The following is a 22,743-nucleotide window of genomic DNA, read 5'->3' as shown; positions in this document are numbered from 1 at the left end:
GTAGAGATCTTCAGAACAAGACCCATTTCTAGCCGCACGGGCTTCAGCAGACTTGAAGCAAGCCCAGGCAACGCAACACCTGGGGAACTATTGTTTGGAAAATGGAGATTTGTCGAGGACGATACCAGCCTTATTGACACCAGTACCGGTCGTGCAGGTCCGCACACAAAATCTCCTAACATAGAGGTAGAGGCCGATGCCGCGCTGATCAGCGCTCACTAGTCCAAATGCATCATATCAATCGAATCCATCCTTATCTTATTGCCAACATCTTTACGCCAATCTTCGTCAAATTTGAACCTTGGCCTAAGACGTACCGGATTGAGAACACCCGGCTCCTAAACCCTTCTCGTTATCTCAGTCGCAGCAGCTAGCATAGCACATTATCCTTGTCAAAGATCCGAGGTGGGGATTGCATCAGTTTCCTATCTTCTGCGCAGGTAGGTTCCAAGTCAGTTCCCAACACGTCAAATTGGGTGCCTTTTTTATTTCATTATACCGTCTACCCTAAGATTCAGTGTCGTGGGGGGGATGATTCACAGCTACTCGAGAAAGGCAAGCTTGATTTAGTAGTTCTCGCCTGCTCGATATCGCAACACGACAACTTCGCTGCGCAATCATCTGATTATCTACATGACGATTCTCAGTATCAATTATCCCATTACCGTGTCTAAGTCTATGCCAGTCTAACCTTGTCTCTGAGTCTAACTTAAATCAAATCCGTGAATTTATACGGCCCACTGCCGCTTCGCTCCTCCACCACCCCACCCTCCCTTCCCATCGCAACTACCAGTCTACCTCCATCTACTGTATTTACCAGTTGCATAAAAGAAGCCTGTGGGCTATGAAAAGATTGTAAACGTTTAGAATGATTAGTGGCAAAGTCTGGTACCACTCGAGGCCGTGGAGAATGCGGTACGTGACCGCAGAGATCATCCCACCAAGCACAGTCATAGTCCACATCCAGCATAAGATTCTCATGTTACGATACTTGTTGCTCTTATGGGCTTTTGCGTCGCCTGAAGCGGCCCACATAAGTTCAATGTTGAAAAGGCGGTCTTTGATCGCAGTGAGGTAGGCGTACGACTGGATGTGCATCTGTAGATAGTTAGTACATCGACTTCAAGGCTTCCCAGATGACAACTTGCAATGTATTGGACGTTAATTCCGTAGGAGGCCTTTGCCCAGAAGCGAAAGACTACCAGACCGTATACGATAGATGGTATGGCAAATGCGAGGTTGTAATACTTGAACCACTCGGGCCGGAACCACAACAGCAGGATGCCGGGGATTGGAGAGATGAAGATGCCAAGAGATACCGCAGAATAATAGAAAAAACCTTAGATGGTCAGCAGTGGGCTTTTGTAGGTTCCCAGCAGAGACATACCGCAGAGATAGCAGATCTTCTGCATGAGAGTCAGTTTCGACACCCAGAAGTGCTTGTTAGTGAGGAGCGTCGTACTGCCCCTTGCCCAACGCATCTGTTGAGAAAAGAACGATCGAGGCGTAGGCGGACAGACACCTGTAGCTAAACAGAGCGGCATGTACTTAACCTTCCAACCACGGTCGACAGCACCGAACCTGTCCTATGTTAGATAGATGGCAAAGTGTCTAGAGGCTATAACACTCACCCAGTGTGCACATCTTCCGAAAAGCCAATCTCAGCAGTTCCACCAACCTCCTCGAGAGCAGCACGGCGGTAAACGGCATTACTGCCGACACAAATCGAGGCTCCCCAGCGATTACGATTGACCTGGACGACGCGATAGAACAATTCTTGGGTAGCTCCTGCGCCTTGTTCGACCCATGTCTGGTCATTGGTGATACGGAAGAACTGTGGAGTCTGAACAATAGCTGTCTTGTCATCTGCGAGATGCTCGGGGAGAATCTCCATCAGGAAGTCAGGGCGTGGGCAGAAGTCGGCATCAAAGATGGCAAAAAAGTCGCCGCTTGTGCGTGCAAAGGCCCAGCGAAGGTTGCCAGCCTTCTTTAGACGTGGGCGGTCCTCGCGTACGATATAGTTGAAGCCGTAGCGCTGGGCTAAATCACGTACAATCTCCTGGGCTCCATCATCGAGGACATGGACTTCGATTTTGCCAGCTGGCCACTGCAGACGTTCGATGTGGTTCCAGGTATTTTCGAGGATCTCGATAGGCTCGGCACACACTGGGAGATAAATATCCACAGTCGGTGCGCTTTCTGGGATGACGGGATTATTGGCCACGGCCTCCTGGTGAGCAGCATAGTCCCAATCCTTGCCAACTAGTCCCACGAAATATGAGATAATAAGATAAATATCGACAAACCCCACAAACACTGAGTACCAGACAAATATTATAGAACAGAGAGCAAAGAGCCACATGCCAGCAGAAAGAGACAGAAACGAGAAGAGACCGAAGATATAAAGAGGCACCCTGTTGGTGTGGAGATAGCTGAGTTTCTCTTCATCTGTTGGGCAAGTGGGCAGGACCAGGGCGGGCTCCTCCTTGGGGCAGTATGTCCTACGCCAAGCGTTGGCAATGCGACGGAAGACGTTTGGCTTGGGCTTGAGTCCATCAACGGCATCAGCTGCACGCTTCTCTTGGTTTGTGACAGGCGCACTCTTTGGGCCAGATTCTGGGTCCGAGCCGAAGGTATCGCCAGTTTTCTCATTGATGACCTCTCCCACAGAAGGAGCGGGTGTCTTTATCCCTTTAGTAAAAGTCCTTCGACATGTGAAGCATTACTTACAATCTCTGGCTCTGCGGCTGGCGGAATGAGGGAAGGCCGACTTGTTGGAGCAGCACCAGGTGTGGGAGACGGCTTAGGGAAGATTAGCACTGATGACTCGGAAAGAGAAACACTCTCTTACGGTAGGATGCTCAGAGCTGGTTCTGTTCGAGGTTGAAGTTTGAGATGCCTCGTACCGGCCATCTTCGAAGGGGTTGACAGCACCTTGGTCAACGACCCCTTGCAACCGGGGCGGCGTGGTCATGGTTGGAGGCGGGATGGTTGGAAAAGCTCCTCGAGCTGAGCAGAAAACAAAGGAAGAACGTCCGACCTCGAATTTGGAAGAATGTCAGTGAAGATTGGTGAGCCGGTGATGGCTGCTATAAACGAGGAGACGAACACACAAGTTGGTGAGCTAAAGCGCTAACTACTTTCTGCTGTGCCTACGGCCCATCACAGAGTCTTTGGTAAGGAGACTGTCTAGAAAGAGAGTGGGAAAGCAAAGCTTGATGACTAACCGATAGTGCACGATGTCAAGCTGGTAAAGAACGACATGGACCAAAGAGAGACAAAATGCTTGACGTGTCGGCCAGCTGGGATCAAGTGTCGATCTTCACCTTTTGTTCTTGAATCTAGGCTGAAGCTCGATGATGTTGAGCAGCGTGCTCGAGACTGATGGGCGATCATAGTGAATTCATAAAACAATAGTTCCGACTAAATTCGACAGGGGACCAAATTAGGAAAAATAGCAACAGATTGCATGCGCCGAGAGCGGAAGGAGACATTCAAAATTGAAGTACATGGAATATCGCTGAGCAAGATACGATAAGAAGCCACCAGGGAAGGGTCCCAACATATGCACCCGTAGCGCCGGAGCACTTTTTGGGCATCTTTGCCAAATCCAGTTGTGGAGCATTACCAACAGAGATATCGATGCTGAAGTTGGAGGCCGAGAATGTGACATTGCCCAAGCTATGATAAGCTTCCGATCCAAACTCTAGAAGCCCCAGCGTGGAATCAGACGGGACTAGATCATTGCGCCAGAGATACTGTAGGAGTGGGGATACTTCCTGGAAGAAACCTGTCTCATTCGTCTTAGCCACCCACGTGAAGACATTCGTACCGCGAGCGTTCTGTCCGGTGTAGAGGGTGCTGTTGGTATTGCAGCATGGTTAGTGTCAATGACGAGCAAAGATGCACCGTGAGCGGAGATTTCGTGTGACTCACGTTAACATGAGGAGGACTTACAAGTGAATAGGACCCAGCGCCTGCGTAAAGCAGGTCCTTTTGGAGCTATAACCGATCGGCCATGGATTTCCCACTGTTCCAATCCATATCATGATCTCGGTGGCAGCTGTGGTGGCGGACAATGCTTTGTCCGAGTCGGGATCTGCGAACAAGTCGAAAGCGATGTTCGCGACAGTGTCCAGCTCGTCCAGCCCTCCGGCGTCTATGAGACGAGCTGAAGATGTAGCGTCCTGACCAGGGCTGTAGGACCATTGGGCGTTCAGGGTCAGGGACGAAATGTTAGACAGGGGCACCGGCAGCTGCTCGGATGCGAAGCTAACACGGGGATATGAGTGGACGGAGCCGGGACTTTTCGTCCAGGACCAGGTAGCATCGAATGCAGGACTAGGGTTGTTGTCGATCTTGGATGCAACGATTACCGAGTCAATCAGCCTGTCGAGTATTAGGGGCGTCAAGTGGCGCACTTACCGACATGCACTGAAAACCGCTGCCATCCGAGTTCCATGCGTTCGCACTGTCTAAATCACAGGTTTTCCCCCGTCAGCTTCATTCAAGGAATGCAGGAGGAACATGAAGGAAGACTCACAACTCAGATTTGCATCGCTGGATGGCGAGTAGCCATTCTGGCCACAAATGACAGCATCATAGCCTTGGACAAGGGTCGGAAAGGCCAGACTGGCGAGTAGTGCGTAGGTGAAGGAGAGAGCGGGCGTATAGGACTGAAAGAATGCCATTTTGGTGCTGGCGCATGTGAAGAATGATGGAAGAGTCGACATAACTTTTTTGACGGGAACGGATTGAAGCGTTGCTCTCTCATATCCACCGCAGCGCGCTTCGGAGGTTGAGATTCAAGATGCCCACTTCACCAGGACGCATTTCGGCGAGAAAGGCATCTAGATCCCTGCAGGACGTGTGCCACAGCAACGATAAGCTGTCCACCTTGATGATGACCGGGTTTCGCCCAGAATGGAAGCTCTTCAACTTACAGAATCTAAAAAGCCGGAAAGTCCCCGTGCCTTGTTGGTCCCTTGTGGCCCCTGGTTGAGTTAGGTGGAGCCGCAGATTGCGTGAGGCTGGGGCGTGCGTCGTCTCGTGTACACTCTACGGGACTATTGGGGTGGAGTCTTTGACTGCGTCGGCGGCGGCGGCGGCGAGTTTCCCGCTCCCGAGCTGGCAAATCGACCACTAACGTACTGAGGCTCAAGCAGTGCTCAGCGCCTGTAATCTGTTGTTGGAGACGTGAAATGCGGGCCGTTGACGAACGGGAGGTAAAATTGCGGCAGGGTGAAGTCTCGTCGACAAAGAGCACAATGATGTTGTGGGCCCATGTCTCACTAACACCCGCCCGCGCGACTTGGATTAGGTACGGTAACTCTGCCTAGTACACGTATGTCTGACGAAAGGGGAATGAATCAATGAATCAAACCCCTTATTGGAAGGAACTTGCCGATAAGAGTAGACAGGGCCAGGGGTCCTCGTGCAGAACAGTTGGGTCACTTTGTAGTTATTAGTGATTGCCGTGTGCCAAGCAGCCAGGATGACGGTCATGATCCCAACATAAAATTAAATTAAAAAATAAAACCAAATATGTCTTTAGGGAGGGAGTCGAGATAAGGTTTCTAGTGTCCCGATGTTGGGCAGAGATACCAACGGAAACGCTAAAACGGCGTACTATCAAGTACCGTCCAGCGGCTGGTTCCCAAAATTTGGATGGGCAAAGCCACGGCGCCACAACCACAGCTGGGTCGCGGGATGCAGCCACTTAATTAGCCGCTTGCTATCTCTCTTGAAACTATTGTTTTAAGACTTTCGAGGCTTTCTTTCTTTCTTTCTCAGGGTCAGAACAAGGGGTTACCAGACGAGGGCCGAGGCCCCTGTCTGTCAATCACTTGGCTCAGATTGGATCGAACGGGCTCCCGGCCGATCAATCCCATGTTTTCCTAACGAGGGACATCCTAAACAATTGTCAGCTCGCGCTACCCGAGCCGTGCAGGGTAGGATGCACTCCTGCAGCCTTCAGCTGTCTTCTGGTAGAGGTTGGGACAGATCCGGTAATGCAGCAGTTCAGCTACCGCGCAAACCCGGTGTTTATCCCTTCTGATAACTTGGGATCGACAATCTTATACCGAAGTAGATCAAGTCGCTCGGGACTAGATGACCTCGAGCCCACTCTAGCATCCCGGCATCCCTGCTAATACTGGGATTAATACCGCCTATCTGCCGCAGCGCCGGCTTCATGGTGAAGAAATCCTTGTCCTATATTGTCGAACCCTGACAGATCGGCAGTTGTCACTGTTAGCGAAGCTAGCGGGTCCCTCCAGGTCGCATTCTCATTAGGCGCGGTCGGCTAACATGTGGCCTCTTGTCTGGCCCCCAATGGCACCCGTGGAAAGATGTGAGACAAGCATGTCGTGAAGTTCATACAAGCAAACAGCTGCCAGCACTCAGTCCGATGACGGATGTGGGCCAAGCATACTAGACATCTTGGCACCACTGTTTGGCGCTGAGGCTCATGATGATCGACATCTCCCTCGATGTAGACGCTCAGGGCCCAGCACCAGACATGCATGGCCCTGCTGCTTGGTTTAGTAAGTCTTGTATCGTCGGTGGCGTATCTCAGTGGAACATGAAGAGAATGTGTTCGAGGCCACGACTTGCAAGAAGACACGACAGATTTCTCACCGAGTACCCCCACGAACTATTGAATCGCTATCTCGTGAGAGTGACGATCATATCTTGATTCTGATTGAGAGTGATGCCGCTAGGCTGGGTTTGTCCATACCAGACACTGCTGGACAGAAATCTGCTTTGCAATGAGGCTACGTAGTCGAAGGTCGCGGGATTTGTGGTTTCGCAGATAGCTGGAGGCTGGCCGCACCAAAGATGGCATCACCGCTGTTCTCGCTTCAACAGGTCTGCTGTGATATTGTGCCTTGTGGGTAGGTCGGGCTCCCGGACAAGGACAGGTACAAATCCGGGTGTGATGTGAGAGGGTTAAATGGCAGATTCATCGACGTCCTTCCCGCGCTGGGCTGGAACCTGATAAGAGTCGAACTTTCCACCTCTCGAGTCTGAGCAAGGACTCGTTTCTCTATTCATCTCAGAACTCTCATCTGCTACAAGTTGTAAGTATCCCTAGAATATTACAACATGGCTGCCATCGTGTCATTCGTGGATAGCCCTCCCCTCATCAGGGACTCGAGCAGTGCTTCGCTCTTGACCACGAAATCTCAGTCCTCAACGTGGGACAAGGCTCTTTCCGCCACAAACACAGCCCCAACCTCTGTCGGGTCTTCTCCGGGGGAGTCACCAGTGCTGAAGCCTACCTTGCCAGGAGATAGCAACAGGGCCGGCTCCTCAGTTGATTTTGAACCAACCCGAATCCCTAAAGTTCAGAATGTCTGCTTTGTCGGTGCTGGTTTCGTCGGTATGATCCCCAAACACCTGCCTAATCACACAACTCACTGCATACAGGCGGTCCCACGGCAGCTCTTATCGCGTTTCATCATCCGGACATTGTTGTCAATGTCGTGGACCTAAATGAGCATCGAATTGCGGCCTGGAACTCTGCACACCTTCCCATCCATGAACTTGGGCTTCCCAAGGTAGTACGCATAGCCCGTGATGGTACAAAAGAAGTATCAATGTTCTGGCCTAACGCCAGCGAGCCTGTCGTCGTCCCAGCGCGTGAACCCAACTTGTTCTTCTCAACCAATATTCAAGCTATTGCTGAGGCCAACATCATCTTCATCTGTGTCAACACACCGACAAAGATGTATGGGCTCGGTGCGGGAGCCACAGCAGATCTCGGCACTCTCGAGCTGGCTACTAGGTCTGTTGCTCAGTATGCAAAGACTGGTGCTATCATCGTAGAGAAGAGTACTGTTCCCTGCGGTACTGCACGCATGATTTCAGATATTGTAAGTTGTACCATTTCCCAAACGTTACTTCCTGACCGTAGAAAAGCTGATCTGATACAGCTGCAACAAATGCGACCGGAGACATCTTTCGAGGTGCTTTCGAATCCAGAGTTCCTTGCTGAGGGTACCGCCGTCGAGAACCTCATGTATCCTGACAGGATTCTCATCGGCAGCGCCGAGACCGCAGCGGGTCTGCAAGCAGCTACCGCTCTTAAGAACGTGTATGGTGCTTGGGTTTCACCTGCTCGTATCTTGACCGTCAACACCTTTAGTAGCGAGTTGACCAAGCTGATTGCCAACGCCATGCTAGCGCAGCGTATCAGCAGCATCAATGCCGTCAGCGCACTCTGTGAAGAGCTGGGCGCTGATGTCCAGGAGGTCAGCCGTGCTCTAGGTGCCGACTCCCGCCTAGGCCCCAAGTTCTTGAACACGAGTGTCGGGTTCGGCGGCTCCTGCTTTGAAAAGGATATTTTGAACCTGGTCTGGCTTGCCAAGTCTCTCTATCTTTACGAAGTCAGCGACTATTGGATGGGTATCCTTAAGATCAATCAGTATCAGCGAGAGCGGTTTGCGCAAGCCGTGATGCGCAAGTTGAACAACACTCTGTACAGGAAAAAGGTTGCAATCTTTGGCTTTGCGTTCAAGGTAGATTGTATCCCAGAAATAGAACCATTACATACTAATAGTTCGCAATCAGGATGGCACAAACGACACGAGGAACAGCATCGCAGTTCACATCATCGCTGACATGGCTGCTGAGCTTCCTCAAGAGATTGCAGTCTACGACCCAGGTTGTGCTGTCGAGGAGATCGAGGAAGAGGTTCGCCGTGTCATTAACGCCAAAGACAAGTCACATATGAGCAGAGTTAAGGTCTACTCTAATTGGAAGGATACCGTCGACGGCGCTTCTGCTGTGTGCATCCTCACGCCGTGGGACCAGTTCCGCGGCCTGCACGCCAGCTCTTCCAAAGTCAAGCCCTTCACTAGGGACAATCTGCACACGGCTCTCACAGGCTCCATCGGCGAGGGCGCTCTGAGCGAGATGGACATCATCACCCTCGAGAAGATCAAGGCGAGTCTCGATGAGGTCACCTCTGAGGACCCGCTTGAGAGAATGGTCCCATCGCCTGCCTGCAGCAAAGGCTGTAGAGAGTGCACCGTCAGTGTTACAGAGCAGAGTTCTGACGATATTGTCGATTGGAACGTCGTCTCTCAGATGATGAAACAGCCCAGCTGGGTGTTTGATGGACGCAACATTATAGATGCAGCGCACCTGCGAGAAATGGGTTTCAATGTTCACAGTATCGGCAAGGGTTTAACAAATAATTAGATAACCCGTCCGGTCTCTTTCATTCTATAGTTTGTAAATCATTGAATTGCGTTCGTGCCGACCCGAACTGAATTGCTATAGGATTTTCATAGTCTAAGATTGTCCTTGTTCTTGTCAGATCCGATGGTCCGTTTGTAAATTATGTTTCTTGTAGGGCTTGCGGTCGCCAATAGACAATAATAATTCCGAATAATAGATGTTTGGCTTTCGTACTTGATATTTGACATTGAAAAGCCCGAAATAAGCATCTCTTCAAGCTTAGAGGCCAGATCAACTTCATATCAATGCCAGAAACTCGAATGCACCAAGACTAGGCAGTGTATGAACATTCGGTTGGAGCTATTTCCTTTGTATACTGATATTAATAAGGCCTCGGCAACATAATCGATGTCTCCAGAGTGTTTGCTTACTTCCATCCACGAATAGTATTCAGATACCTCGTTGAATGCCGGCGATGACCACGGCGTCCTAGATCACTGCAGTCGTTCTATCCGGCAGACCGGATGGACGGATGTATAAATGGCTGTCAAGACCCGCCACGAAAAAGATCCAGAATAGTTAAGCTAGTCTTGATACCTGTACGATGTCATAGACTATGTAAGCGAGCTAAAGCGATTTATGGCAGCCTTTATATGAAGACTTCCACGGCATAATATGGTGTCTTATACCCATCTTGGTTCTGAATTAATTCAGAAGAGCGTTTATTCCAGATAACTGCGCCAATGAACCACGAAGAAACTCGCGCTGGGTATACGTCTCTAATCCAAATTGGACAAGCCATTGTCAGCTCCTCTGTGTTCCGTTGCCTTGGTGCAGGATCATTCGATGGATAGTCTAAGACCGTGCTGCCATCGATCTGCCATGCGTTCAGATGCGGTGAGAATTCAATATCGGTCTCTCATTACATCCTCGTATTATACAGGTCCCTTTACACAGGGAGATTGGCAATTTGGGAATATTTTTCATTTTCCGCAGCCAGCTTGCTAATACATCGTCTCGTGGGGATACCTTCCTTGATGTCCCCTTCTTCCGCCGCAACGAGCCTTTGGGCTCAGTGCTATTTATGTTGACCTGCCAAACTACATTCCCGATCTTTGAATAATAAGGCTTTCCATGGTGATATCCATATTTTAAGAGTATGAACATAAGAAGGAAAAATCTTCGAGAGGGACTCGCTCAGTCTGGATTTGAATCGGCAGAAGCTATTGCTCGTTCACATTCCAAGAGTCCTGAGGGTGTTTCAATAGTTTCATGTATAGAACTGCCTCGTAGGCCAGGGGTAATTGTAATGGTGCTATATAATATTGTCTTGCTCGATGAATTTGGTATCGTTAGAGAGATCGAATGCCAAAGGCAAAATGCTCAGTGAGAGCCGGTCGCTAAGCCCCAACATATGCTGCTCAATTCATTCAGCTTGACTAATACTGATTGCAATACCGATGTGGATGTTTGGATGTGTAAAGGGTATTTCAAGCCAACCCAATGTCCCAGTGCATTGCGGGTGCAATCGTAAGAGATCAGATTGGTCTAACCAAGAGCTTTTCGACGGCAAGCTCCTTATAAGATAAGGATATGGGCAAACTATTTGCTGTGATAGGAGATCGCTCGTGCCAACCCATATACGACGTTCGGGTTCAATATGAAAGATTGCGGATCTAGACGAATGATTGAAAATTATCTCCGACTCAACGTTGAAGAGTTGTAAAGTGCGACCATATGACGTAATACCCCAGCGTTGCAATGGCGGTGCTGCCGGTAAAGAATTTATCTTTCTCTCTAGTATAAAAATTAAATATCTTCATCTTGGTGGCTTTGAGAATTAGAGTATTGAGAGGCTAGGATGAAATTCCTTAGAAGCAGTGCTTTGTCGAGCCATTTATATTCGTCAACAGCATGATCAGAAGTGGCTAGAAAAAAAAAAGGATCCTTGCTAGTTTATTTCTGTCGACAAGTCCATTTAGTCAGCCTAGTTTTGATTGTAACCGGTGGCGGTGGTCTCTGTTTCCAATATGGATAATTCGTTGAAGACATGCCGTCAAAAGCTTGTATTTTTGTGTTTTAGTGATGAGGAAATAATTTGATTATCAGTATTTTGGTATAGGGTTAAGGTTGGAAAGCCTGCCAAAGATTGGCCCTACTGCAATAAAACCACAGATACGCAAAGGACAGGCCATACATATCGTGGTTGAACAGACTGACAAATATGTTTTAGGTATTTGGGGATGAACTGAGTCACTTCGGGTGCCATCCATCCGCAAAAGGCAGTATTGGATAGCCAATGAAGAAAGAGAAGAGAAGGAAAGATAGCTCGGAGGTCGGATGTCGCTTTATCTTCGAGGCACGGAGACGAGATATTATGGTATGTAGGGTAAGATCTTCCTGACTGCTAATCACTACCCCGCCGATGTGATTATTTTATCGTGTTCTGTGCCTCTGCTGGCTGTTGGTGGCGGTATAAGCGACATGTGAGCGGCGCAAGTGCGAGCCCTTCTGTATGAGGTGGAATTTCCATCAGGGTGCCAAATCCAGTGAGTAATTATCTATGACAAACCTCGATTAGATTATAGCTATCACTGTTATCGAAATTCAGTTAGAAATTGTTGAGCCGTTTTTTTCCGGGTGTACCTTGTTGAACAAGACTTGTCCCAGCCGTCGTTCTTCCAGTGGTGATCTAATTACGGGAATGTACATATGAGGAGTGCATTGGTGGCTGGGGTGAAGCCTTGAGAAATATGACGCAGGTCACGTATCGTCAATTCTCAACTCCCCGAACATTATGCTAAAAGACTGATTGATATGACCGACCGTCTGTATCGAAACAACGGTCGGGTTTGGTTATAGAAGCCGACCCAGCAATACGTACGGAATGACGAGAGACTGTCTCTCTAACCATCCATCTTACCATACTATGCCATATCTTGGCCATTACCCTCTGTATCACGTTGCTCTGAACCTGTGTTGTGGATTTCTTTCGAAGCAACGTCACTAGCGTTGGAAATTCTATGGTTTTTCTTTTGACGACGTTGGATGACAACACCGGGAAAGTGGTATGCTTGCGAGGGCCACAGCACTCCGCTACTAAGTCCGGGACCAATGTTAGTCAGCAGTAGACACTGCTGGCCTGTTTCAGCAGTCAAATGTTGGATTGGCTTCAAGTCGGTTTGGTCTCAGTGTCAATGATTCCTATGAGCCGAGATGATCAATACTGTCGTTTGCTACGACTCTCCCTAGCTCGTGTCTAGATCTGCCTTTTGTCTTGCCGTTGAAAGTTGTGTCAGAATACCCATGCGAGACATTCAATCAATTATAGGTACATCCTCACAGCAGCTGAAAAGACTTCAGATGATATCAATAGTATGGCTTCTCGTGTAGGTTAGCTGACGAACGATAGATCACATGATCATGCGTAATTAGCATTCGAATAAGATTGAGACCCTGCTGTTAAGAAGTAGGGAGTAAGAGCAGAGTACGAAAGTCATAAAAAAGATACAGCATTGGGCTTCTTGAATAATAGAACTCATGAGAGCGATAAGTGGTGGATTGGAGCTTACTTTTGACAAGGGGTAATGGGCGGCTAGAAGGTGAGAAGAAAAATCCGGTTTAGGCACAAATCATACAAACAATTGCAGGAGAGTTGAATAAGGAGCAAAGATTCTTCATTGTAAGACTTTCGCCAGGTTTGTCTCTTGTCCATTCTATCTCCCATATACGACCTTTTCTGGCTAAGCCTTGATCAGCAATTTATACCACAGTAAGCCAGTAAATGTTTCAAATTCAATATGTTCACCAAGTCAGCCCATTCGTGGCAAAAGTAAAACTTTCTTTGGCGAATTCTCGGGCTTTTTATGAAGTATCTCTCATCTTATCGGGTCGTGTCCCCTCTCGGCCTGCCTCCGTCGGCTCAATCGTCAGGTTGGCTTATATCGTCCACCGGGTCCTCGTTGCTACGCTCGCCCCAGTTATCGTCCTCATCCCCGTCGTCCTCATCGTCCTCATCCCTGTCGTCCTCATCGTCCTCGTGGCCTTCATCCACATCATCTTCATAATCTCTCTCGACAACTAGCTGACTGTTTGGCTCCCGTCTAATCCGACCAAAGAGCCCAGCAACATCCGACGCGCTCAGACGCTGCTTCACGGGGTCGTAGTCTTTTAGGGCGGCGTTGATTTGTTTCAATTTGTCGTTTTGTAGTTTAAGAAGCCTGCCGTCGATGGAGTTCTTGACCATGATGCGGTACAAGTACGTCTCTTTGATCTGTCCGATTCGAAATACGCGGCCGAATGCCTGCTGCTCCACAGCGTAATTCCACCAGAGGTCGATGTTGATCACCCGGTTTGCGCCGGTGAGGTTTAGCCCCTGTCCACCGCACTTCAGCCCTGCAATCTGGTCCTGCGTTAAAGACTGTTCTGCAACGTGCCGAAGATTCATTTAAACCTACTAAAACGCTCGCATCCGGATTGTCGTGGAAACATTTGATGTTTCTCTTCTTGTCATTTGGGTTGAGGCACCCAAATAAGTAATAGTAGCCGATGTTCTCTGCGTCCAGAATGCGTCCTAATATTCTTCCAATGGTAGTCCATTGCGTGAATACTGGGAAACATTAGCAGGGCACAGCAGGTTCAATGTGCAAAATAGTGTGCAGTGTGCACATACCAATCAACTTATCATTTGGATGCTCTCTGAGTGTCTCAATAATAATGTCTCTGACCACTGTTGTCTTGGCACTGCGCTCGAGTGCAAGGGCGGGATTCTCGTCGCACATTGTGACGAAGGACGACGGCACGTCACTCGTGGGTTGCAAGCAATTCAGGTCGTCTCCCGGACCTCGGGTGCCCTGCGTATCTTGTTGGCGGCTTCCATTTTGCTGTCTACGTCGGCTAGCAGATGATGATCCCATGGCTAATGGAGTAGTTGATGGCCTCTGTGATGGGGAGGCTCCTCCTGAAAGACTTCGAAGGAGTACTGCGGGCAGTTCGGTAGGTTCGTAAGCTCTGAGAGGACCATCACACTCTGGGCACGAATGGCTTTGCAGGCCTTCATCGTCCTCAAAGTCAAGGTGACCTTGTAGACAGTCGCCACAAAATATATGGCCACACTTGACAGTTTTAGTGCTTTCTCGTGTAAATGTTAGGCAGGAAGTAACGTACGTCTGTTTTCAGGGGATCCATTGGCAGATCCTGACAAATTCTGCACATGGCCTCCTTGACCATCACAACCAACTCGAGTTGTGAATCCATGTCGAACCGATTGTAATTTGAGGCTGAGAAATTGCTTGCAATCTCGTTGCTTCCATGGTCTTCCGGTGTCGGGATCTCTCTCCGTTCAAGGTGGTCGAGAAGCCGAGTTTGAGCTCCAATGGCACGAAGCTCTTGCCTGAGCGCCCTGATGTCGTCAATGGTAAGATAATCTCTCATAAGTGACTCCAAGAGAAATGGATGTGCTGTAGCTTGTCGTAGTCTCAGAGCCCAGGCAAGATATGTTGGGATGCGGCCCCTTAATGCTGCGGCTTTCAAGTGTTTGTTGATCTTTTTGCGAAAGTAATCCTCGATACGCCTGATGATGTTATTATCGATCTCCGCAACGACTGAAATAAATTACCTGTAAATGTGCATTTCTTCTCTTGAAAAGGATATCCATGCGTTAGGTAACACATGGGCCTGAGGAAGGTTGAACAATGCTCGACCTAGGAAGAGAGTCCTTACTCCCCTGATAATAACGTTAGTTATCGCTACTCAAAATTGTGAGATAATTAATCCGTTCACCGTTTCAGAATGGTTGTGGCGACCAATGGCGCAAGCTCGTCGAGGGCCTTTTCCTGTTGATTTGTTAGAAAGCGAAGAACAAGAAGTCTAGACGAACTCACATATTCAAGTCTGTCACATTTTCCAATATCCTTATTGTTATAACATCTCAGGGCCCTTTGAGTGCAGGGTGCCTTGATCAGCTTCATGTAGGGAACCAGCTCTGTTCACGATTAGAAGGCGACGTGATTGCTAGAAGGGGCAACTCGCACCTTTGACTCCATTGGGAATAGGAGTCCCTGTGAGCGCCCAGCGATGCTTAGCCCTGTCGCCTAGCTCGAGACATGCCCTGCAGGCTGGAACACAGTCAGCTATCATTTGTGTCGTTCCTATACTTGAAATCTTACTGATAGTCTTGATATTCTTCATCGCATGGGCTTCGTCGAAGATGACTCGTCGCCACTGGCAGTTGTAGATAATTCCTGCTGCTTCGTTGAATTTCTGTCGCCGAATCTTAGGAGCCAACCCAAGCTCGTCTAACTCTTTGATCGCATCCGGAGGGGGATAATTCCTCAAAAGCTCATGATAAGTAATGAATCTAGACACGATGCGGTGAGTGAAGATGCAGCATCATGTTTACCTACTGGTTATCAACTTACACGATGTCCATTCTAACCAGACTATTCAACTGGATATCGTCCTTTTCTCTGTATGTTAAATAAGCAATATCCGGGCAATGTTTCTGGACTTCTTCCTGCCACTGCCATAGCAGGTTCGGAGGTACCACCACCAACGTCGGTGCTCTTTTGTGTCGCTGATTTGTATCCACTGAGATGTGAAAGTCTACAACGATTAGACTTAAAGCTTGGAGAGTTTTGCCCAGACCAACATCATCAGCCAGGATGCCGCCATGTATTTTTTCGTCCTCTTTCTCTCGCTCCAGCATCCAGCCAAGACCCCATAGCTGGTAATGGAAGAGCGGTGTTTCAACTCCCACCACTTTCCATTTTCCATGCATTGCTCTGCATCGATTTCGGCCGAGGTAGGATCGAGCTGTCGCTAACCCTTGGATCTCTCGGTTCACGCGTGTAAGGTCGGCATTGGGGTCTCCTTTGAGCTCATCCCTTATCTTGTTGATTTGTTCTTCGATTGTGCTCGCTTCGATATGATGGATATTACCAAGGCTGTGTCGTGACTGAAATGGGTCCTCAGGCCTCAGAAGCTCCAGCATTCTTTCGCCCGTAAAGTCCGACTTCTTCCGACGTGAATCGCGTCTGAGATTGTTACCGAATCCCATTTTAGTTCTATGTCGCTTTTTAGATTTTCCATTCTCCAAGTCCATGCCCGCTATTCGCTTCTGCAGTCCAGGTCGGTCTTGCGTAGAGGCTGCTTGGAGGGCGTTGCGAATGCTGTGTCCTGTCTGGCACTTTTCTGATTGAGATACAATCTCGATCTGGTTTGCTAGGTCTTCTTCGCCATCCAGAGCATCTTCGATTTGAATGCAACCGCCTTCTGATTCGGCTTGCCTATTCATCTCCGTAGATGGCCTCAGATGGCCACTCACCGATAATTCGAGGGAAGGGTCTGCGTCACGAACTGAGGCGGGGAGTTTGCCCTCAAGTTGTGCTAGCCTGGTCTTCAATCGGACGATCTCTTCGCTTGGATCCAACCCTACGCTTCCATAAAGAGGCGCACTCTGATCCAACGCCTCCTGGTTGGCGACAACTAACGTCGTGCTCGTAGACAGAATGCCATTAGCCTTATTCTTTCCCTTATTTCTCTGACTGGAAGGAGAAAGAATCCCCTCATCAGGATCAGACTTGGCCTGAGAATCAGAAGCATCAACGATGGACTGCTCATTGTTATCTCCTGCCTTGATCTCCCTCCATTCGATAATTTCACAAATGGGACCGCCGTCTTTATAAGGCGTGAACTTGTGATTATTCCATTTGTTCCGGATCGCATCCGAGACACCGCTCTCCTCAATTTCGCAGAGCTCATCCTTGCTGGCTCTATGCTCTCTGTCGTCAATGAACATACTCCGGGCCTCATAGTCGCTGAGCGAGTCAGTCCGGATGGCATGCGCATTCGTGATAGATGAATGCTCATCAGCTATGTCCATGTCGGGGCTGCTATAGTTAGATGAACTTGTGTGGTGTTTGTCGCTGTTGCCGCCATCGCTTGCTAGACTGGGTCTTGCTTGAGGTAGGTGGCTCTCCTTGTCGGGACCATTTGCCTCCACATCTGCTGGCGGTTTCCTAATCAAGAAGGACATCGATGCACCTGTAATCAAGAGATGACAAAGAAACGCTGACTTGATAAAAAAAATGCCCACGGCACGAGCAAAGGCGGGCTCGTCCAAGATTTCTTTATCACAGTGCAATTTGTGAGAGATGACGGATGAAATAAAGTCTCAAACGGAAAGAACACTTGGAGCAAAAGGCTCCTGGGGTGCAGAGAAGGTGACGAACGCACTTTGATAAGGTGATCGAATAGACGATCGAGGTGATGTGTGATATGGATGTGAGAGATGGATGAAAGATGCAGCGTATGCTCTGTCGGACTGGGAAGTCCAGGGTGCTTTGCGTCCCAGGTTTGATGACCACTGGGAACGGCTGAGAATTCAAGGGATAAAATGGAGTGGAATAAAAAATTGGAGACAGATAAAGGGTAAAGGAAATATTTGCTTTCATGAGAGACTTAGGGAGCACGAATGTGGATGGTGGGAGGAAATGCCAACCATATAACTCATTAGGCATCAAGGCAACAGAGAATTCTGGTGACCATCGCAAGGGGCTTGAAAATTTGAGGTTGGTTCGTAGAAGGGCAAGAGGGAAGGTAGATCTGTCAGTTGCGTTTCACCCTCTCGATTATCAAAACAACTTTCAGGGGCAGGCGTCAACAATAGTGTTGAGGGGAGGTGGGAAAAAGGCTATTATTTGATGAAAGCTCATGTTGTATCGTCAGCAGTATGGAGTAAAAGAAAATATTCGCTGCCCGAAAGTAGTTAAGAGGATGGGTAGAGGTCTACGTTGATAATCCCAGAGCTGCAGAATCTCAGGTTTCATGTGACCAGGGCTCACTCAAGCTCAATCTCAAGGTCACAAAGGGGTACGGCTGCTGGTTACTCTACTTCAATCCTTTGATAGGGCCATTGACGTCGCGAGGCACTGGCTTTGGACTGTAAACTCTCTGCTGGGTCTACATCAGTCAGCAGGAGTGGGATTGCGTCGGGAGAAACCGTAGGTAAGAAAATGCCGTTGCTGCAGTGGATCTAAAAGTGTGCAATGGTAGGTGCAACAGAGGTCCTTGGTCTACGGATTGGTAGTAGAACCATGTGCTCGAGTGAGAGCTCCCAATTCCATCACAAACCTGTGGAATTCCAACAAAGCTCCAACAAAGAGCTAGCGAATATGAGGACTCAATGATGACAACTTCTAACCCGCGTTTTACCAACAAGTAACTAGCGTTCCTCGGCATATTTGTGGGGGATGGCGACCATGAACAGTCTCGATCTAGGATGACCAAGTAGTCCAACTACTTGGCAATTTCGTCCCTGGAATTTGCATTCTCCTTGTTCTATATGCTCGGACTCGGCAGAACTCAGACACATAGCACAGACGCACTCGACTTATCGTAGGCCTGGCCCTGCAGGGCCCCGGCATCCCTTCTTACCGAGCACGACGGATCACGCACAGACACGCCTTTGACGGTGCGTCCTCCACGCCTCATTCGCAACGTATCATATGTTCGCCTTACCTTCACATCCTCCCATCACAGTCGCCGTTCTCTCAACCATTGTCGTTCGCCCGTTCATTCTGCGTCTGTTCTGCACTGACTCGCGCATAACTGCTTTTGAGCGTGGCGCGGCTGTATTTAGCTACTTACCCATGGTCTATAGAGACCTGACATCAATCAATCCTCGGAATATTGTGAGGATGGTCGCTAAACCAAGGGAAGTCTTCACGGTTCTTGTCCAGAGTATCCACCCACTCACTTCCTGTAAAAGCCTCGAGAATTAGGTAAATTGATCGAATGGAGATCACTTGAACTGGAGTCTCCTGAAGTAAATGTAAATGGTAGCAGGAACCGTTAGTCTGGATCGCTGGACTTGGGGGGCAATCACAGGCTCATGAACCCTGCACACGCACACACGGATGCGAGGTAACGTTTATCAATCTTAAACCAACCTCATGCCATAGTAGTTACTCTTAGACGAAACTCAAGCCGAGTGTGACTGTCTTTGTCAAGAAGCGTGGTGCCACAAAGAACTCTTATGTTTAAACTCTCGGTAGGGCGATTGTGGCCTTGAAAAGGCGCATTATGCGAGATTGGCATGGGGTATTGGTGGTGTCGGGTTGGGCCGGTTAAAAGACCAAGGATGAGGAAGATTCAACGAGCCACAAGCACATGTATACGAGATGTTGCTCTATGTTCAGAAGTATCAGGTTGGTCATGATATTGCCGAGCACGCCGAATTGCGTCATGACTGCTAACCAAGTAAATTCCAGAGAGTAAATCATATTATCGAGGCATTGAGAACAAACTCAAAGAATACTCGTTTCAATAGTATAAGAAGAGAACCAAGCATATTCTTAGCACCCAGCAGACTTAAAACAAGCTTAAAGCAATTAGAAGAGATAAGAGCTGATCAACTTGAGATAAAAGAACTGGAAAACAAGATTGGACTAAGCTGTAATCTATTATTCCCATTCTTACTCAAACATAAGTCAACTTAAATATCCAGGAATATATTTCGTCATTGAATAAATCCTCCGAGACCTTGATGTGTAGCTTTGGCGTCGTTCCTGTCGTAGAAAGTGTCCAGGACAATGCTGTATTGCTCGGGTCACCGAGAAAGCTAATCTTATCACCGTCTAACGCTGGTATTGGAGCTTCTATGACGACGATTCCATCTGAGCTAATCACCGGCTCTTCTAGAAATAAAATGTAGAACGCGTCGTCAGTCTGTGTGAACCTGACATCTGGTCCGCCTGGGATCTCGCTTTGAATGAACCAGTACGTGGTGTTGAAAATTGCCTCCTCATGAGCTTTGATCCACTTGCCAGCTTCACGGAGATGATCCATTTCAGCTTGAACGATAGTGCCGTCTGCACGAGGGCCAATGTCTAACAAAAAGTTGCCATTCTTGGACACCATGTCCACCAAAGAGTATATGATGGTACTCGCATTCATGTAAGCCTCTGACGGGGTAGCACGGTTATAGCCGTAGCTATAGGGGTCCATGCCCTGGTTGCTCTCCCACTTGCGGTGTTGTGCAACAGAGAAGGTCTGGTATTCAGGGGTGTCGAAATCGGCGGCCTCAGGAATGCCACAGCGTGAGTTGATTGCCACCTCCCGGCCTTGTTCACGAGCATTATTCCACCATGCAGCGGCGAAGCCAGCCGTTCCATTGGCAGCACCACAGTCACACCACATGATATCTGTGCTGTAATTATAGGCTAGTATCTCCATCTGAGGTACCATAAGGTCAGCGATGAAGTCAGTAACAGGGACACGACCAGTGTAAGGCTCTTCAACACCAGTATATGGATTCTTGGCAGGGATTCCAGGCCACGATACCGTCGTATTTGTTGGGAACTGATTGAAGCCATACTGTCCAAAGTCCGGATTGAACCATTCAGGTAGTGAAAAGTAAGTTCCACGCTTTAACCCAGGCTGGTAAGTCTGAGCAGCATCAAAAAGCTCACGTAATAAGTCTCGTCTTGGACCATAATGAATAGCAGACCGGTTCGTGGTTCCAGCAGTATCAAAAAGAGCAAACCCGTCATGGTGCTTTGTGGTAACGACGAAGTATTTTGCACCTGCATCTTCGAAGAGGTCAACCCATTCCTTTGCGTCAAATCTTGAGGCCGTGAAATTTGGGAAAGTGTCGTCATACGCCCAATATTTGCCGAACGTTCGGAGACGATAGTCGTAGAAATCCGACCTATCAGCCTGCGGGTGATGATTGGAGTACCACCAAAACCACTCAGCGTAGCTCTCATACGGCGAGCTATTACCCCAGCCGGTCACTGAATATGGGCCCCAGTGAACGAAGATGCCAAACTTGGCATCGTTAAACCAATCTGGGCTTTCGTGTTTTGCCAGAGAATCGAGGTCGGATGTCCAGTCGCTTAAGCCGACCTGAACACCTTGGAATGCCCATGTTCTGCCGAGCAGTCCATCGTCAATCTGTACTGTTGCTGTGACTTTACCCTTCGAAGAGCCCTCTACACCAACATGGACCTTCTTCTGATCCCCGGGACATAGCCTCTTGATACTGCCAGTCTCCGATGTCTCAAATCCTGGGCCGGAGACCGAAACACTTAGCTCTTGGCCGGACACACACTTGATGCCGGCATTGTTAATGGTCACCTCGACTATTTGAGCACCGGTCTCCGTTCGTTTTTGTGTGGGACGAACATCTTGTACCGAAATCTCATGCCCTTTCCACAAAGATATGGCGAATATATGAAGTCTACCTATGGTAGTATTCGTAGTCTCGGGGAGGGTGATTGAGGCCAGGCTCTTGTGCCATGGAAGGGCTGCAGTGCGCTCGAAGATGTGGGTGGTGTTGTAGTTAGTTGCGTTTGCCGTGAACCGACTGGGCAAGATGATGGAACCACGATTAATAGTAAGAAAGCTGAACCAATTTAGACTACGTAGTTCATATTGCGAAGTGCTATTGTCTGTGAAAGCCAAGGTCACGTTACCCAGCACCGTAGCCGACTCCACATCTCCAGCTACAAGAAAGGATACCGAGAAGTAGTGGCCTGCTTCTATAGGGATGACCTGATTATCACAGATGACATTGTCGAAGTGGCCAGGCCCGTTGTAGCCAGGGAAGTTATACACGATACCCGTATCAGACGATTTGAAGTGGCGGGTGTCAAACGTTGGCGCTGGATACGACTGGTTGAGGCTGTCAAATGCTGCTTCCCCGGAGCGGGTTCCGAATGCCTTGTTGTTCAGGAATGGAGTCAGATCGAGTGGCATGGATGGAGTATCGGGGTGAGCAGAGCACGGGACGGCCGCAGTATGCAGGACTAGCATGCCAAGAATTGCAAGCTCAGCGACCATCTTGACGAATTGCTTCGCTCTAGCGAGAATGGTGTGAAGGGTGTCGAATGGGGTTGATGCAGTCACGGCGTGCCACATCGTCTTTGAAGACAGAAGGGCTGCGGGGATGCTGGATGATGCGATATAGAGACCGAGCTCTTGGGACACTTTCATATCATTGATTGTTTGTGCCATCCGGAAAGCAACAATTGGCGAAGGTTGCTTGCTCCGCTTTTGTTGCTACCATTTCAATTACCATCGGTCTTCATCAGCCGGGTACGACTTGATTTCATTCGATGGTAGCCCATTTGTTTGATATCGGGGTCCACGAATCCCAGAGCTTATCTGTGGAGATCGGAGATCATCATCGACCTAGACCACTTACCGCATAGTCCTCCGTAATAAACTGCCGATGTAGGCTCTCTACCCCACATTCAAACGTCTTTCAGGGAGGTAAAACCCAGCTACTCCCCTCGAAGATTGCCCTAGGCACCAACCCATGAAAAATGTAACGTCGCGCTTTACCAATGCCGTCGGCTGATATCGAACGCCTGCGACCCAGAGTGTCGGTTCACGATGGCGAATAGTCCTCAAACACCTGCTTCTTTGAGTATTACCGGCCGAGACATGAGCACGCATGCTAGCATATTAACAAGATCCGGTCGCCTGGTTAAGGATTGTGCTCTGGGTAAGCTCCACGGCTAGACAAGCAACACAAGGAGAAACCAAACCTCC

The 22,743-nt window shown here is 48.8% G+C and overlaps 4 protein-coding genes across 4 annotated transcripts; 1 reads left to right on the top strand and 3 right to left on the bottom strand.

Annotated features, from left to right (window-relative positions):
* Positions 1-1,627: 1,627 nt before the first annotated feature.
* Positions 1,628-2,974, bottom strand: UCRPA7_4367 (putative cellulose synthase catalytic subunit protein; the record flags this gene model as incomplete). The annotated part of the gene is made up of 3 exons (XM_007916920.1): positions 1,628-2,683; positions 2,731-2,802; positions 2,852-2,974. 3 exons carry the CDS (start codon positions 2,972-2,974, stop codon positions 1,628-1,630), a joined length of 1,251 nt encoding a protein of 416 aa, XP_007915111.1.
* Positions 2,975-7,730: 4,756 nt separating this feature from the next.
* On the top strand, positions 7,731-9,207 carry UCRPA7_4366 (putative udp-glucose 6-dehydrogenase protein; the record flags this gene model as incomplete). Its single annotated transcript, XM_007916919.1, has 3 exons — positions 7,731-7,877; positions 7,938-8,522; positions 8,575-9,207. 3 exons carry the CDS (start codon positions 7,731-7,733, stop codon positions 9,205-9,207), a joined length of 1,365 nt encoding a protein of 454 aa, XP_007915110.1.
* A 3,901-nt stretch (positions 9,208-13,108) lies between these two features.
* UCRPA7_4365 (putative protein ris1-like protein) lies at positions 13,109-13,967 on the bottom strand (the record flags this gene model as incomplete). The annotated part of the gene is made up of 3 exons (XM_007916913.1): positions 13,109-13,594; positions 13,644-13,795; positions 13,859-13,967. 3 exons carry the CDS (start codon positions 13,965-13,967, stop codon positions 13,109-13,111), a joined length of 747 nt encoding a protein of 248 aa, XP_007915104.1.
* Positions 13,968-19,665: 5,698 nt separating this feature from the next.
* On the bottom strand, positions 19,666-22,029 carry UCRPA7_4364 (putative tissue alpha-l-fucosidase protein; the record flags this gene model as incomplete). The annotated part of the gene is made up of 1 exon (XM_007916908.1): positions 19,666-22,029. One exon carries the CDS (start codon positions 22,027-22,029, stop codon positions 19,666-19,668), a length of 2,364 nt encoding a protein of 787 aa, XP_007915099.1.
* Positions 22,030-22,743: the final 714 nt, after the last annotated feature.

This window comes from Phaeoacremonium minimum (assembly GCF_000392275.1).
Source record: "Phaeoacremonium minimum UCRPA7 unplaced genomic scaffold PA7_03_scaffold_334, whole genome shotgun sequence".
Classification (NCBI taxonomy): Eukaryota; Fungi; Ascomycota; class Sordariomycetes; order Togniniales; family Togniniaceae; genus Phaeoacremonium; species Phaeoacremonium minimum.
Note: the sequence above shows the minus strand (reverse complement) of the source record. Positions and strands in the feature narration are given on the sequence as shown.